Genomic DNA, 15,734 nt, shown 5'->3' with positions numbered 1-15,734 from the left:
AAAACTGATGGGTGTGGAGTGCCCACAGAGGTACCTGGCTCACAGCGTGTGCTCAGCAGGTGTCAGCTGCTGTCATTGTCACTGTCAGGCCATAGCTGGCTGCCTGCACTGAGCTCCGTGCTCCTTCCTCCAGCCGGAGATCTGGCCTCAGCCCTGTGGCCTCCCTGTCTGGTGAGCCACACTGGACCACGTGGGACCTCAGCACTTCCTTCTCTCCTCTGCCAGACCTGGAGATCCAGGCCTACCAGGCCACTCCCTGCCTCCTCTCCCTGCCTCAGGGCTGGCCTTGCTGGCTCTCACAGTTTTTCAAGCAAGCCTGATGAGAGGGAAAGAAAAGACACAGGGAGGAGTAAAGAGTGTGGGGTTTGGAGTCTGCAGTCCTGGTTTCAGTCCAGTTGGAGTCACTCACCAGCTGCACTTTGCTCCTCTGAGCCACCGTTTACTTATCTGTGAAATAGAATGATGATATTGACCTTGTAAGAGTTCAAGAGAACGCACACATATACATACCTGCACACACAAACATGCACACAGCACATGCACATGCACACCCACACACAAACATGCAATACAACACACACATACACATGTGAACACACACAAATGCACATCTATACACACACACATACATGCCCAACTGGCATTGAATAGGTGATCTGTAAAGGGCACCTATTTGTAGCCTCTTGAAGGAGGAGAAAGATTAGAATTCTCTTCCTTCGCTCCCCGAGGTTCTGCCCACCATCCCACATCTCGTTTTTTGATGGCCCCTCGGGAGTTCCCTCATTTGGTCTACACCAGAGCTCCTGTTCCCAGGGAGAAGAGACGGGAGAGTGAAGCTCCTCCTAAAATTGAAGTGAATGAGAACAGGGGATGATCAATCTGCAACGCACCTACTCACGTCCGCACGCTGTTCAGAAACCTTCACAGACGCTGCCACGTGTGGTAACCCCAGTGCCTCAGCACATGCCCTTGAGGCCTGTCAGGGCCTGCGCCCAGCCCAGCCTTTCCCTCTGTCCCCCAACACTTCGGTCGGCCCAGCCTTGTCCCTGAATGTGCCTGACTCGGTGCCATTCCCCTGCTTTGCTCACACCATGTGTTCGTTTCGTGTGAACGTGGTTCTCTCCTCACCGGAGGGCAAGCTCTCTGAAGGCAGGAACTGTTTGCAGACTTCCTTTACATCCCCCGAATTTTCACTCACAAACCTTCTTTCTGAAAGAATGACTGACTGCCTCCTCTGTAGTTTGGTTTATAATACAGACTTAGAATTCAACTGATGAATATTTTTAAGTCAACCCCTTAACTTGTTTGTCCCATGGTGTATTTCTTAATTAACTTCAGGTTTCCTCCCTCTTTGATTTAAGTTTCTCAGCGAGTCATCAGGACCTACTCAATGAAAAGAACTTTCTTGAAATCTCTTCCCCTTTGTAACCACCAGATTAGAAGATCCAGGTGTCATAAGCTGTCTGGCCTATATCAATATCACAGTTTCTTACTTAGGTTTAAGGAAAATAGAATGAAAGAGATTACCTAAAAAAAATAGCAGTGCACGGTGCTTAGGCAACCGTTAATGACTATGTAATGGGTACCTGTGGTGTCCTTGGCTCTGTGCTGGGAGCTGGGGACAAAAATCACTAACACCTGCTCTTAAAGAATAGGGAAGCACATCCGCAAACAATGCAATGACAGGCACAGCAACTGAGCCTTAGAGGTTCCTACTCATCAAAGAAAAAGCATGTGTGGACAGTGCAGTCCCTAAGGGCTTTCTGACATGATATATTTTATTTGACCTTCACTCTCTGATCCTTTTCCTTTGTTATCTGCATTATATGTGTAATTCTTAAATGACTAATATTCATATTTGCTATTAAAAACTGTTTTCTGCTAGTTTTCCAGGTCAGAAACTTTAGCATGCACATGTACTCAAACTTTAGCATGTACTTTGTGTCATAATCACCCGGAGGGTGTCTTAAACTCAAATTGTTGGGCCCCACCCCCAGAGTCTCTGATTTCTCCGGGTCTGGGTGCTGCTGGTGACTCTGCATTGGTAGCCAGTTCCCAGGGAGGCTGCTGCTGCTGGGCGGGGACCACATTTCGAGAACCGCTGTTCTCCGCTGCCTGTTCAAAGTGGAGATCAAACAATATTGGCACGTTGCATGGCAGTGTTAAAATCCATAAATTATTCATTCATTCAAAAATACTGAGCCAGGCGTGGTGCAAGCTACTGTGGACTCAAGGCTGCCCTTGATAGGAGTGGCTCCTGCTCCTTGGAGTTGCTCTCATTCAGTCGTTACAACCACCCTGGAGGGAGCAGGTATTATTACCCCTGTTTCACCCCACGGAAATGAAGGGCAAAGTCCATGGTATTGCCCTGCTCACTCAGCTGATTGGTGCATCATCATCCTGGACCTTTCATTTCCCCAACCACCATCCTTCCCACTGTGCCTTTTGCCTGTGTACTTGTTGGATGTGTTACTTTTTTTCTAAACTTGAGATTAATTTTCCTAATTGTGCCGTCAGCTTTCTCTCATGCTTTCCTAGCCCATGGTCCCATTTTATAATTTATTCATTTCCTCTCACAGATGGGCCTCCAAGCTCTTCTCTTCTTTGCCTTTGGTTTTTAAATCATGCTTCCATTTGTTCAGATGCCTTTGTTTTTTCCCCTGCCAGCAGATCTTACTCATTTTTTCTGTTAAATAATTCCTGCCTTCCAACTTTGATATTGGATGCCTCTGAGATTGACCGTGTTGATGGCACTCGGATCCCTGCTATTTATTTCTTACTTCAGTTGCTAATATTAGGCATCCGTCTCAGCAGCAGCGGCTGAGCCCCAGCCCTGGCTGCTCAGATCCCCCCAGGGCAAGGGCTGGGGCTGGTGGGCTCTCCGGGGGCTTCAGGCTCTCAGGACAAACCCAGCATCACGGCCTCACCACCCAGGCCAGGCTGTTAAAAGATAGGAATGTTAAAAAGAGTTCTCACCACAATTCTCACCCTGGAAGCTTCTGAAGAAACCATTACATTCTGCCTCCAGAGTGAAGGCAACAGCAGAGGCCTATTTTTATTTCAGTAGCAGAATCGTGAAGAAAACATAATACACAAAAACAGTTGTGCAGGGAAGGAGAAGGTTTAGGAAAACCACTGATTGATTGCCTTGTTTTTTAATAATAGGACCCCCTTGGCCAACTTCGAGGATGCCCCTGCAATTTGCCAATAAACTCCAGGTTTTCCTTCATTGGAAGAGTACAGGCAATATAGATATTGACGTGGGGGTGCTGGTGGGAGTGGGATGGGTTTTTGTTATGTTGAAAACAGTCAAAAGACATCACCAGAATGTAGTTTTCTTCGAAGCCATTCTGACATTCACAGGGAACTTAGCTATTTTCCTTCTCCATACACTGATAAATTTAAAATTATATTTTTATACTTAAATACACACTAGTATAGAATTAAATACTCTAAGTCTACATCAGAGCAGATGTAATCTGGTAGTAGCTCACTGAATAAGTTTATAGCTCAATGCATTTCCTTGATGGTGTCTGGTCTTCTTCCATCTGCCAGGCTATATGTACTAGCGTACAAACTTGATTTTATCTAATGTCATTTCTCAGGGTCAGTTGCTAAAAGCACCAAGCCTCAGTTTAGAGCTTCCCCATTCATCCCATATGTCCTTGAAAGACATTCTTTAAAAAAAAATTTTTTTTATTGATTTCAGAGAGGAAGGAAGAGGGATAGAGAGATAGAATCATTAATCAGCTGCCTCCTGCATGCCCCCTACTGGGGATTGAGCCCTCAATCTGGCATATGCCCTTGGCCAGAATAGAACCCCGGGACCCTTTGGTCTGCAGGCCGACACTCCATCCACTGAGCCAAACCGGCCAGGGCCTCGAAAGACATTCTTACTGTATATCCCAAGGCACAAATTTTCTTATATCCTTTTTGTTTGCTAGAATGTTTTTCAAAGAATCTATAGACCTTTGTCATTAATTCCCTATAAGGAGACATCAGTGCTTCCAGTGGTCATCTGTTTTTGACCTAATTATTTCACTTATTCATTGAATATCACAATTATAAATTCCCCAGTAATTAAAGTTACATATTCAAATAATTTATTGTAAAATGATCTTTAACTTTCTAGAGGTTGTAAATATTCCTAAGGATTCTGAAAAATGTTCTGAAGTAGCTACTTCCCTGCTTTGTAAAGGACCAGGTTCTGTTTAATGGAAGATGAGAGGCACTGGGACAAAATGAGTGTTTTCGTTCAGAAAAATCAAGGTCTCATTGACCTAAACCAGCATGCTTAACTCCCGCATTAGGGACATTCTGGGCTGGATATTTCTGTTGCTGACGACTGTCCTGTGAATTGTAGGATGTTTAGCAGCATCCCTGGTCTCTGCCCACTCGATGTCAATAGTACCCCCATCGCTGTGACAATAAATGTCTCTAGACATTGCCAGATGTTCTGCAGGGAAAGAATCACCAGTGGAGAACCACTCACCTGAGGAATTAAACCTGGACAGGGCTGCTGGTGGGAGAGGTGCGCTCAGGGCTGCTGCCTTCGTTGGGTGGGCACCAGTTGACTCCATCAGTTCATGGGATGGTTCATGGTGGCTTTGGCATAACAAATTATATAAAATACCTTTCTTATTCTGTTCAGGTTATACCGGAGAGCTTTGCCAATCCAAGATTGATTATTGTATCCTAGACCCATGCAGAAATGGAGCAACATGCATTTCTAATCTCAGTGGATTCACCTGCCAGTGTCCAGAAGGTAAATATTATTGCCCTAGGAGTACCTTTGTTTTCCATTTTAAATCATGAACTTACTTGATGAGCTTTGTACTTTAAACTTTTGAAAAACACTCTACAAGGGAACTTCCTATTTTGTTCCATTTATTTAAAAATTATATATATTTTTTAGTTCTATGCTAGAATGGCTTGAAAATGATGTTTGACTAATAGACATAATCTAGGAATTTCTGTGATTTTTATTTATACATTGAAAATGAATAACTATAATAAAATGGAATTTCTTTCTAATGGTGAATTTCACTTAAGATTCATATTTTGTTAAATTATTGGTTTTTGATACCAGTTCACATAAAAAATATTCAGAGTAAAGTTCACCTGCTTTTGATTTTAAATCAACTTTATAACATCTCAGAAATTTTGAGTCATTTGGAAAGCCACATCTTTAGAGCTATTGTTTTAAATATCTGGTTTTATTGATTTTAGAGAGAGAGGAAGGGAGAAGGGGAGAGAGAGAAAAACATCCATGTGAGAGAGAAACATCGATCAGCTGCCTCCGATATGCACTCCAACCGTGGATCAAACCCGCAACCTGGGTACGTGCCCCAACCAGGAATCAAATCGGCAACCTTTTGGTGCACCGGACAATGTTCGATCCAACTGAGCCATACTAGCCAAGACTTTAGAGCTAGTTTTAAAAAAATTGTTTTGTAAGAGTTTATTTTAACCAAACTGATGACAGCTACTGAGAAGTAAGATCTCAAATGCTTCTTCAGTGCTACTGTTATTGGTAAAAATAGTTTTACATTGTGAAGTTTCACGTGAAGAAGCAGGCGGGTAATCACAGCTATCAAGCTGGTGTTCAAGGAATGATTTTGTACTTAGAGGAAGTTTTGTTTCTGTTTCTGCTTGGAGGAATGTTATGGAAGGAATTACTTTAAATCTTGGACGTTGCAAGAATAGCATGTATTAGAGTTTTTCCTTCTTAAAACCAGCATGTAAACTCCTGATCCACTGAAGTGACATTGACAGCCACACAGAGTAGCATGCCATCCTCTTTGGAGGGTGCATGTAGCATGTGATTGTGGAAGGAAACATATCTGTGCACGAAATGACCCTAAGCTGCCCCCGACTGTGAGGTAGCAGGAAGGCAGTGGTGCTGGGTGGGTGTTGATAAAAGGCCACTGCCCAGTAACCTGAGGGCTCGGGGCTGCCGGTAGCCACACCTGCGATTGGCAGTATCTCCTTTCGGCAGTGTCTCATATTCATTAATGCTGTGAAGACCTGAGCATCAGCTAAAGATGAATCCTGTCTCCTGGCTCCTGCCCACCTGAGTGGGTGCAGGAGCCCGGTGGTTGTAGCCAGCCTTGGTGTGTTCCCTTGTAGCTGGATGTGCTTGTGATGACTATGGTCACCACGGCAATGGAGTTAAATGTGTGGGACGAGCCCCGCTCCTCACCCTCCACTGGAGTCTCTGAAACAAATGGGAAAACTTAGAAACTCTGAAAGGGCTGGTGGCCGTGCAGCAGCACCCATCATCACTTGCCTGTAGATCACTTCTGAGTTCTTCACAGTGTGCCTCACCCTGCGCTCCACAGTGGCCATCCAACTCTGGTTGCAGGCTGTGCCATAGCTGAGGGTGGGCTTCAGGGTCACTGGCTAACTGACTGCTGGAAAATCATTAATGCCCTCTCCGACCCAGTTTTTCTTTTATTAGTAGACTAGAGGCCCAGTGCAGGAAATTTGTGCACGGGTAGGGTCCCTAGCGGCTGCCGGCTGCCAACCAGGGCCTCCCTTCATTCCATGCCGCCCCCTGGTGGTCAGTACATGTCATAGTGAGCGATCAAACTCCCAAGGGGACACTTTGCACATTAGGCTTTTATATATATATATATAGATGTGGGAGGTGATGATACTGCTTCCTTCACAGGGCCATTCTGGGATCACAAGGGATTTTTGTGTGAGAACTGTAAAACTCCAGAATGCTTTGTTATAATTGCTTTGCTTGCTACCAGAAAGTAGCTCAATAAATATTAGCTGCTAATAATTATCACTGCCAAACCATTGATGTGTTTTAACGGGAATTTGGAAATTTCATCCTGGAGCAGTAAAGATTGTAGGGAAACAAGAGTGGGAATAAGGAGAAAAGTTTGGGGCTGTTGTAGAAGTGCAGGAAAGAGATGTTGAAGGATAGGATTTGAGAAGGAGAGAAGCTCATATATTTTAGAGAATTAAGTACATTTTAATTTTGCAGATATCTAATTGTTTATATTTATCATTACTGCCTATTGTATTTGCATACATGAATATGTTTAAATCTGTATATAAATAAAATCTGAATATTACTTCTAGCCATCATCTTTGCTTCAGAATCCCAATTTTTATCCTCCCTCCCTACACCTGGTGACTTGAAGAAGTAGAATATCACATATATTAATGAGGAATAAAAATAAATCAATAGAGATGAAAACATTGTCAGTTCTGCATCTGTGACTATTCTCATCACACAGGACACCTCTCATATAATCTAATAACCCTCCTGAAATCTACCTGCCATAGAAGGCATGTGGTAATAGAAGACCAAAGTGAGAATGTGAAGCTTCCTGTGACATTTCTCCAATGTGTTTTAAAGCAGCGGTCGCCAACCGGTGGTCTGCAGACCACTGGTGGTCCGTGAGGTCCGAAAGGTTGGCGACTGCTGTTTTAAAGCATGAATGTAAAGACGTTTTATAGTGCTAACCTCCTGAGAGGATTATAGACACATATCATTTATAGTAACTGCTCTTGTACAGCAGCCATGAAGACATGTATTGCATGCAGTTAGGGACTCCTTTCTTTCAGACCTGTAACTGTTAGAATGCCTCATTGGATTTACTGTCAGATATTGCAGATCTTATAACTTGGAAACTCCATTGCCAAAGTATGATCTGGTGTCTTTCTCTGGCCTGGGGGCCACTAGACCTGATTCTGGTTCTGATGATGCAGCAGGGGAGTGGAGTGGTTACAAATGTGTCTATAGGGTCACACTATGGGTTTGATATCTGGATGTACCTTTACAGCTCTCTGCTTCTCTGAGGCTCCTTTTCCTCATTTAGAAAATGGGGGTGATACTGGTACACCCTTTGTAAGTAGGTGTGAAGAACAGGACTTAGTCCTGTGCTTGGCAAATAGTAAGTGCTGAATAAATATTAGTGATGATGATGATGATGATGATGATGGTGACGTTGATGATAATGATGATTATGGAGAATTAATCATATCACCTTGGGTGAGTCATATAATTTTTATCTCTTCCAGACATTGTTTCCTTATAAAATGATGGGATTTGACTATTACCTTTAAGGAACCCCATTCCTAAAAGTCTTCAATTTAGATATATCTGCTTGAGATCCCTTGCTGAGATAATAAATCCATTTTGTTTATTCAAGTAATGTTTAAATTAGAGAAAAGTTTTAAAACCTCTAAGCAACTCTAAGGAAGGTCTGGGTCTGAAACTTAATGTTGAGCCAAAGGCCCTGAAGGTTGAATCCCATTGCTACATGCTCCAAAGTTTTATCCAAGCTGTTTTTTGTTTTTCTACATTTTATAGCCTTGAGTAATTTAGCTACGTAAATCCTTTTGTTCAACTCATGTCAGTGGCGTTGCTTCCCATCTTAAAGGGATTTACAGGCAATAGTCACACGTGTCATAAAAATTATCTCTGAGATTAATGTGTATTGCTTGGGAAGTGGGTATGCTATCCAATAAGGATTTATGAGTTATCCAGTTCTAGGATTTGTTTGTTTTCCCCCAGAATCCTGATATGTATGAGTTTGGTAAAAGCCCTCTCTTAGGACCATATAAAACGGCATGTATTTACGTAAGAAACATGCAACATGTCCTCATAAAATTACCATGCCTGAATGAAATACTGTTCTTATTCTTTTAAAATTTGGCTTCATCCCTAAATCACCACTTCATTTAGGAATTTTAGCAGCTGAGATCCTTGGAGTTCCCTGTGCTATGTGGTTTCACCTTTTGGAAACAAAATAGGATATGAAGACTTATTAAGTGTGTGTAAAATTTTATTTCTATGTTTGGTACATGGTGATTAATTAGCTACATAAATCCTTTTGTTCAACTCATGTCAGTGGCGTTGCTGAGTCCTTATTTCTTTTTTGTTTCTTCCCCTTTTTCTTTTCCCATAACACAGTTTCTCTGAGATTATTTAAATAAAAAACACTGGAAGGAATTTTGTTTGCCTCCTTCTCCCATTAGCAGCAGGGGCCAGCAGCGCTCACCCTTAGTGAATGCCTGGGTCCTACCCCTCACCTTGAGCTCTTCCCTTTGGGAACCATTCTGATGCCCAGTTTAGGGCTGGCACATGATAGTCGGAAGTTAGAGAGGCAAGCACTCCAGATTCATGTTGATCTACTCAGTTACAGAGATTCATAATCCACATAGAATATTCTAAGTAGAAAGAAAGATGGGTTAAAAATGCAAGGAGATGTGGAGAGTTCATGATTTGGGGAAGAGTCAATATTTCAGTAAGGCCAAGGGGAGTGTGGAAAGTGAACATAAATGAGATGACTTCTCAGAGGCCCCATCATGAACAGTCTTATAATCCATACTAAGTCTGCATTTCATTCTGAGGCTACTGGATATCATCTATTTGTGTTATTCTGCTATCCCTAATTGCAAGCAGTGTGGAGAGTGAATTAAAGGAGGTTGAGACTGGAAGTAGGAAATCAGGTGTTTACTAGTGTAATTGAGGTGAGAAGGGAAGAGGGATGATTTGTAGCAATATGGGTAACTGTGGAACAGATTGGTCGATGATTTTACAAATTATTTCCTCAATAACATGCAAGGTCTTGAAGCAGTGCCTGGCCTCAATGACTATAGGTTATGTATAAGTATGTTAGATAAATGAATGCCCAAAGGAAATAGCAGAACTTTTTCACTAAACCTCTAAATTTCCACTGTTAATAACCAATTATTTTTGTTCATAAAATTCATCTACTTTAAGTTTCAACTCTTCTGACTTTTATATATTTAGTCAAAACTGGGGAGAAGTTAACTTAATATTCCTCTTGTTCCTAGTTATTTTTCATTTTCCTGTCTTAGATCTAAATTCATCCTTTTGTTCTGCTAAGAAGTCCTTAAAATGGTTTTTACTCTCTCACATGGATTTTCTTAAAAATTAAAAGTCACGTTTTAAATGTGATTGTCTTGGGTCTTTTACATCTGATGGTTTTGTAATTGCTTTTCCTGGATATTCCCCCTTCTCCTCTTTATCATGCATAGCTGTCTGCTTTCTTAGAACTAGAACAAATGTGGTCCCAATTACGTTTTCCATAAACATCAGCCAAAACCTCTTCTCTGATCCCAATATCATTTCTCATCCTTGTCTGCCCAACCAAATCCAGGGCTTTCTTTGAGGCCCAGTGCAAACCCCAGCTCTCCGTGAGGTTTTCCTGGCCTGCGCACCCCTAACAATCCTTCCTTCTTTTCAATCACTGCTGCGCACAGAGCCTGTGCCACACACACTGATCCCATGCTGACAGCCGGCCTGTCCCTCCAACCTCACTTCATGCTGGAATCATTCCGTGTTCCCAGAAAGAAAAAAATGGCCTCACATTGTTCTCGCGTCATCACGGATATGTCCTTCTGGTCTTCACTGTTAAAGACTAAATTCGTTGAGAGTCAAAATTCTACAGACCTTCTTTTTGTTTCCCTTTGCAACTCATCAAGGCACCAAATTTTCTACTGCTGTCTTGATTCACTGATTGTTTATATTATCTGTAATCAGAGCAGATAGTGACTCATATTCACCCTTTTCATACTCCTGTATTGTAACTCCCCAAACCTAACCCATACTTCTCAATCTACTTTCTTTATTGTGGAGTAAATCTATTAGAAAATGTCCTCTGTCACTCGTCCATTTTTCCATCTGCTCAATTATTCCACACATTTTTACTGCGTGGCCACTCTGCTGGGTGCTGAGCTTCTAGGGTGAGAGGAACCCACGTGACTCCTCCTCTAGGAGGCCTTGGATCTTGTTGGGATGAGGAATGGTTATTTTCTGGTAAACCAATATACAACTACATCTCACAAAGTCAGGAAAGTGCTGTGAAGGTGGCGAGCAGAGTGCTGTGATACAGAACAAGCAAGAGATATATACCTGGAATGGGGCGATCAGGGAAAGCCTGTCTGTCCAGCACTGAAGCTGAGAATTAAAAGGAGCCTCTGTGTGAGCAGGTTGGAGCAGGAACTTCCAGGCACTGGAATGTTTCAAGGCTCCAGGTGGGAGATGGCTTGTCATTTCTGGGAACTGAATGGAAGGCAGCATGGCCAGCTCCTGGAAAGAGAGGGCTCAGAGTTGGTCAGCTGAGTTAAGGCCTGTAGGACTTGTTGCTCATGGAAGGGAGAAGTGATGATGGTATTTGCATTCTAAGAAAATAATTTTCATTGCTGTTTGGGAAATTGGTTATAGGGGTAAAATAGAACAGGGATGCTCACCAGAGGAAACTTACAATAGACGAGGGGAAAGATAATTGACTAGATTGACTAGAACAGTGGCGGTGAGATGATATAAAACATCCGGATTCACAAAGTGTTTTGGAAATAGACCCTGTTACTATGCACTGACTGGTTAGCTATGGGGGTTAAGGGACAAGAAGCAATCAGGTAGAGTTTCTAAATGTCTGACTGGAACCATTTGCTAAGACAGTGAAATCACGAGTTCGGTTTTAAGTGCCCATACATATCATTTCTTCTATATAAATGATCTTTACAGGGTCAGCAAAAATGCCAGTATTACTTTATTCCATATTCCCCCTTACCAATCTTGCAGAAACTTCTGGCATCTAGATAGCTTTCTCCATAGAGTAACTCCATTGTTTTGTAATTTAAAGTCTTCCAGAAGTGCTTTCTTTGGGTCTTAAATATGTGATTTCCATAATGTGTATATCTCAGGGGTGCTGATTTCTTTTTTATTTACAGAATAAATGGTCAGCCGGCGTATATAAATACTGGTTCAAATACAAAACTTGAAGTAACAGTCAACTAAGTAAATTATAGTTGTTGTTTTTTTTTGCATTTTCCCTGCATTCCTTAGAGATTTCCTTTGTAGTTCTGTTTTGTTTATTCTCATTTTAATCCTTTAATATTTCATCCTTTTCTAAACTTCCCCTTATTACAGTGAGTTGTTTTTAAAGCTCTCCATTGTTGGTATTTCTCCCATGTGTTTGAGTTTCTCTCTGGAGCTCTGGTATTTTCATTTTAATATTTCCTGATGTCCATCGTATGAGGTTTGTATGACTTGAAATAAACTATTCCAAACAAGAAATACACTATCCTCATTATTCTCAATGCATTTTTTGGTTAACATATCAAATAGTTTTTTATTTTCTACCTTCAAGTGAGATTATTAATTCAAATATGTTAGCTTCCAATTAGGACTACATATTATTTCTCCACTATGGCTAATTTATCAATCTTTTAGTCATTTTAGAAACACTGCTATTGTTATTTTTTTACTTATATTACAATACTAGAGGCCCGGTGCACAAAATTTGTGCACTTGGAGGGGGTTCCCTCAGCCCAGCTTGCACCCTCTCGCAGAACGGGAGCCCCACGATGGATCGCCCTGCAGAGGAAGGCCCCACCCACCCACTGTAGCGCTGTTGGCCTGGTAGCCTGGGCCTCCTTCTTTGGGGTGATTGATCGCAGAGCCCCCACCCCCCCTCGATCGCCCTGCTGGCTGGTGGCCTGGGCCTCCCTCTGCAGGGTAATCATGGGGTGATGGTGGGGCCCCCGACCAATCACATCGCACCCGCCTTGGCTGGCCTGGCACCAGTGCGTGTCTAGCGTGGTCATCCAGACAGTTATGCTATTTGGCCGTTCAGTTGATTTGCATTTTACGCTTTTATTATTATAGATTCCACAAAGCAGTATTCCATTTGTTCTCCTATATTGGGCTCTTTGTGTTTTGGAGTTCGAATGTGTTTATGAATGTGGTTGAACCCATTTGGAGCCCCCAGAGGATGTCAGCTGTTTCTATTCTTATTACCATTTTTATTCAGTCATTCAGCATTGGACTAGGAGCTGTTCTAAGAATTTTGATGTATATCTTTTTAGAATCCACAACAACTTTATGAAGAAAGTAATTTCAGCCTTGTTTCTGGGGCAGAGCAGTAGTAGATTATAAGGGTCAGGACTTGCCTTGGTTGCTCAATTTGTCCTATGGTAATAACGGCGTGTTTAAGTGTCTCCTTTGCAGTCAGAATGAAATGGAAAACATTTCATGAAGGATAGAACTGTATTCCACTCTAGGCTGCAAGGAGACTCTTGGGAGAATTCAAGTGTTATTAAAACTGATTGTGTGATACATTCTTAGGATTATTTCTAAAATTAAAAACTACCCAAAATGTTATAAAATGTTGGATAGCATTAGATAATTTTTGAATTTTCTATTTTGGACAGAAGAATACCATGTTGATTATGCCAATTTTTGGATGAGGCTTCAGATGATTAAGTCTGGGAACAACTTTTGTTTTGTATATTCCCCATGTCCTTAACAATAGCAACAGAAACTACCAGCATTTCTAGTTCTGCGTGCAGATGGGTAAATATACATTTAAAGGAGCTAACAATAGCAACAGAAACTACCAGCATTTCTAGTTCTGCGTGCAGATGGGTAAATATACATTTAAAGGAGCTAACAATAGCAACAGAAACTACCAGCATTTCTAGTTCTGCGTGCAGATGGGTAAATATAAATTTAAAGGAGCTAAAAACCATGAAATAGAATATTGTAATAAAAACTGTATATGAGTAAAATTCTTTACCTCTTGTTTCTAAAATTGAATAATCCTCATTTAATTTTCAAACTTCTCTTAAAATATTAAAAGAAAAATAGATTTTACCTAAAGCATTGTTAAACACCTACATGGACACATAAGCCTACAGACTCACACACATAAATATGTAACATTTTAAAAATGAGAAATACTGAAACACACACACACAAATAAAATAAAAATCACCTATACAATTAAACACATTTAAAATGAATACAATTTAGAACATTTATTGAAGTATAATTTACATATCATAGATTTCATTCATTTTAAGAGTACAGTTCAATGCATTTTAATAAATATATGGAGTTGTGCAGCCATCACCACAATCTAACATTAAAACATTTATTTCAGACTCATCATGGCTATTTGAAGTCAACCCTTCTTCCCACCCCAGCCCCAAGCAACCACTGATTTACTTTCTATATCTTTAGATTTGCTTTTTCTGGGCATTTCTTATAAATGAAGTTATGCATTATATGTTGTGTAGCTGGCTTCTTTCACCAATCATAATTTTTTGAAGTTGATTTATGTTGTGTCATGAGTCATAACTTAGTTCCTTTCCATTGCTGAATAATTTCCTAGTGTATGGATATACCACAGTATATTTAGTGCAATAACCAACTTAAAAAATATATACATATATTCAAGAACTGCCAAAAGTGGTTGCTTCTAGAGAAGGAGATGGGGGACAAAGGAGTAAAGATGGGAGAAAGGTTTTTTATTGTGTGTTATTTTACATGGGTTTAATTTTTAAAATTCAGGATTATATCTTTACCTCTTAAAGCAAAGTGAGGAATATCTTTCCCCAGCAATGTGCATAAAATAAGAGGTGAAAGCCCTGCACTGACCCCAGTTCCACTTTCCTGAAGGTATCCACTGTTAATATATTTTTGACATCTCTCTAGTCAGGGATGGGGAACGTCTGGCCCGCGGGCCACATAAGGCTTGCAAAATCATTTGGTCTGGCCCTACCAAGGCAACCACAGGCAGGACTTGAAATTCAGTAAATCTAGGAGCTTGTTTTCATAGCAACATACATTTTTTAAAAATTTCTTTATTGTTTAAGGTGTTACATGTGTACTCAACATACATTTATAATAAATAAATTATATTAATCGAATGATGTTATAAATATCCAAATCGTCATTGATAGGAAAAAGGTTCCCCATCCCTGCATAGTAATATGTAGACACACACATATGTATGCATATATAAATGTGTTCATGTCCCTGCATGTCTATACATCTGAGCAGTCATATTTTATATTGCAAGAAAACTGGAAGCACAGGACTTAATATTTTAACCCCCAATTACCCACACTAAAAACCTGCCATACCTGCCTTTGTTTATACCTGCAGACTATTAATGGATTAATTGGCTAATCAATTCACCACAAGGAAAAGAATGTTGTACTCAGTTTACAAGTTGTTATGTGTAAATACAGTTTAAAAATGTTTAACCCATCCTCTGGGTCTGCGTGTCCCGGCAGGGTACTTCGGCTCCGCCTGCGAAGAGAAGGTGGACCCGTGCGCCTCATCGCCGTGCCAGAACAACGGGACCTGCTACGCCGACGGGGTGCGCTTTGGCTGCAGCTGCAGCGCTGGCTTCACGGGCCCCGCCTGTGCCCAGCTGGTGGACTTCTGCGCGCTCAGCCCCTGCGCTCACGGCACCTGCCGCAGCGTGGGCACCAGCTACAAGTGCCTCTGTGACCCAGGTGGGTACCGGCCGTCACTGCAGGTCCTTCACGCCCCAATCTCAGACTTCCGACTCTCTTGCATCTGAGCAAATGCTGGCCTGCTGAATGTGTTGACTTGTCAATGTAATTGACCTCCACGCATTTATGACACACTTTTTTTTTTTTGTAGACTTACTCCTGGCAGGGTTTAAAAAAATACCCTTTCCCCTTTTTATGAGCAGTTCACGATCGTAGAAAAATACAAAAATACAAGTAAGCAAAATAGAGAAAATTAAAAACAGGCCTAATCTTATAGCAGCTTAATTATCTTTTTAAACACTTTATTAAAGGTCGTTCTTCAGCTTTGGCTATATTGCATATTTTTTAATACTGGGTTCTTAGGTTAATGGGATATGTTTTTCTGTTTTAATGCACATAAAAAAACAGAATGATCTCTGTTCAGAATTTTATCC

At 41.2% G+C, this 15,734-nt stretch overlaps 1 protein-coding gene across 1 annotated transcript in view; it reads left to right on the top strand.

Annotated features, from left to right (window-relative positions):
* Positions 1-15,734, top strand: part of DNER (delta/notch like EGF repeat containing) — a gene marked incomplete at both ends in the record, with an annotated part of 225,236 nt that overhangs the window by 155,024 nt on the left and 54,478 nt on the right. The window contains 2 exons of the mRNA XM_079782988.1: positions 4,652-4,765; positions 15,076-15,300. Of these exons, the coding sequence (XP_079639114.1) occupies positions 4,652-4,765; positions 15,076-15,300 (339 nt within the window). The remainder of the gene's footprint in view (positions 1-4,651; positions 4,766-15,075; positions 15,301-15,734) is intronic.

This window comes from Cnephaeus nilssonii (genome assembly GCF_951640355.1).
Source record: "Cnephaeus nilssonii genome assembly, chromosome: 10".
NCBI classification, from domain to species: domain Eukaryota; kingdom Metazoa; phylum Chordata; class Mammalia; order Chiroptera; family Vespertilionidae; genus Cnephaeus; species Cnephaeus nilssonii.
Note: the sequence above shows the minus strand (reverse complement) of the source record. Positions and strands in the feature narration are given on the sequence as shown.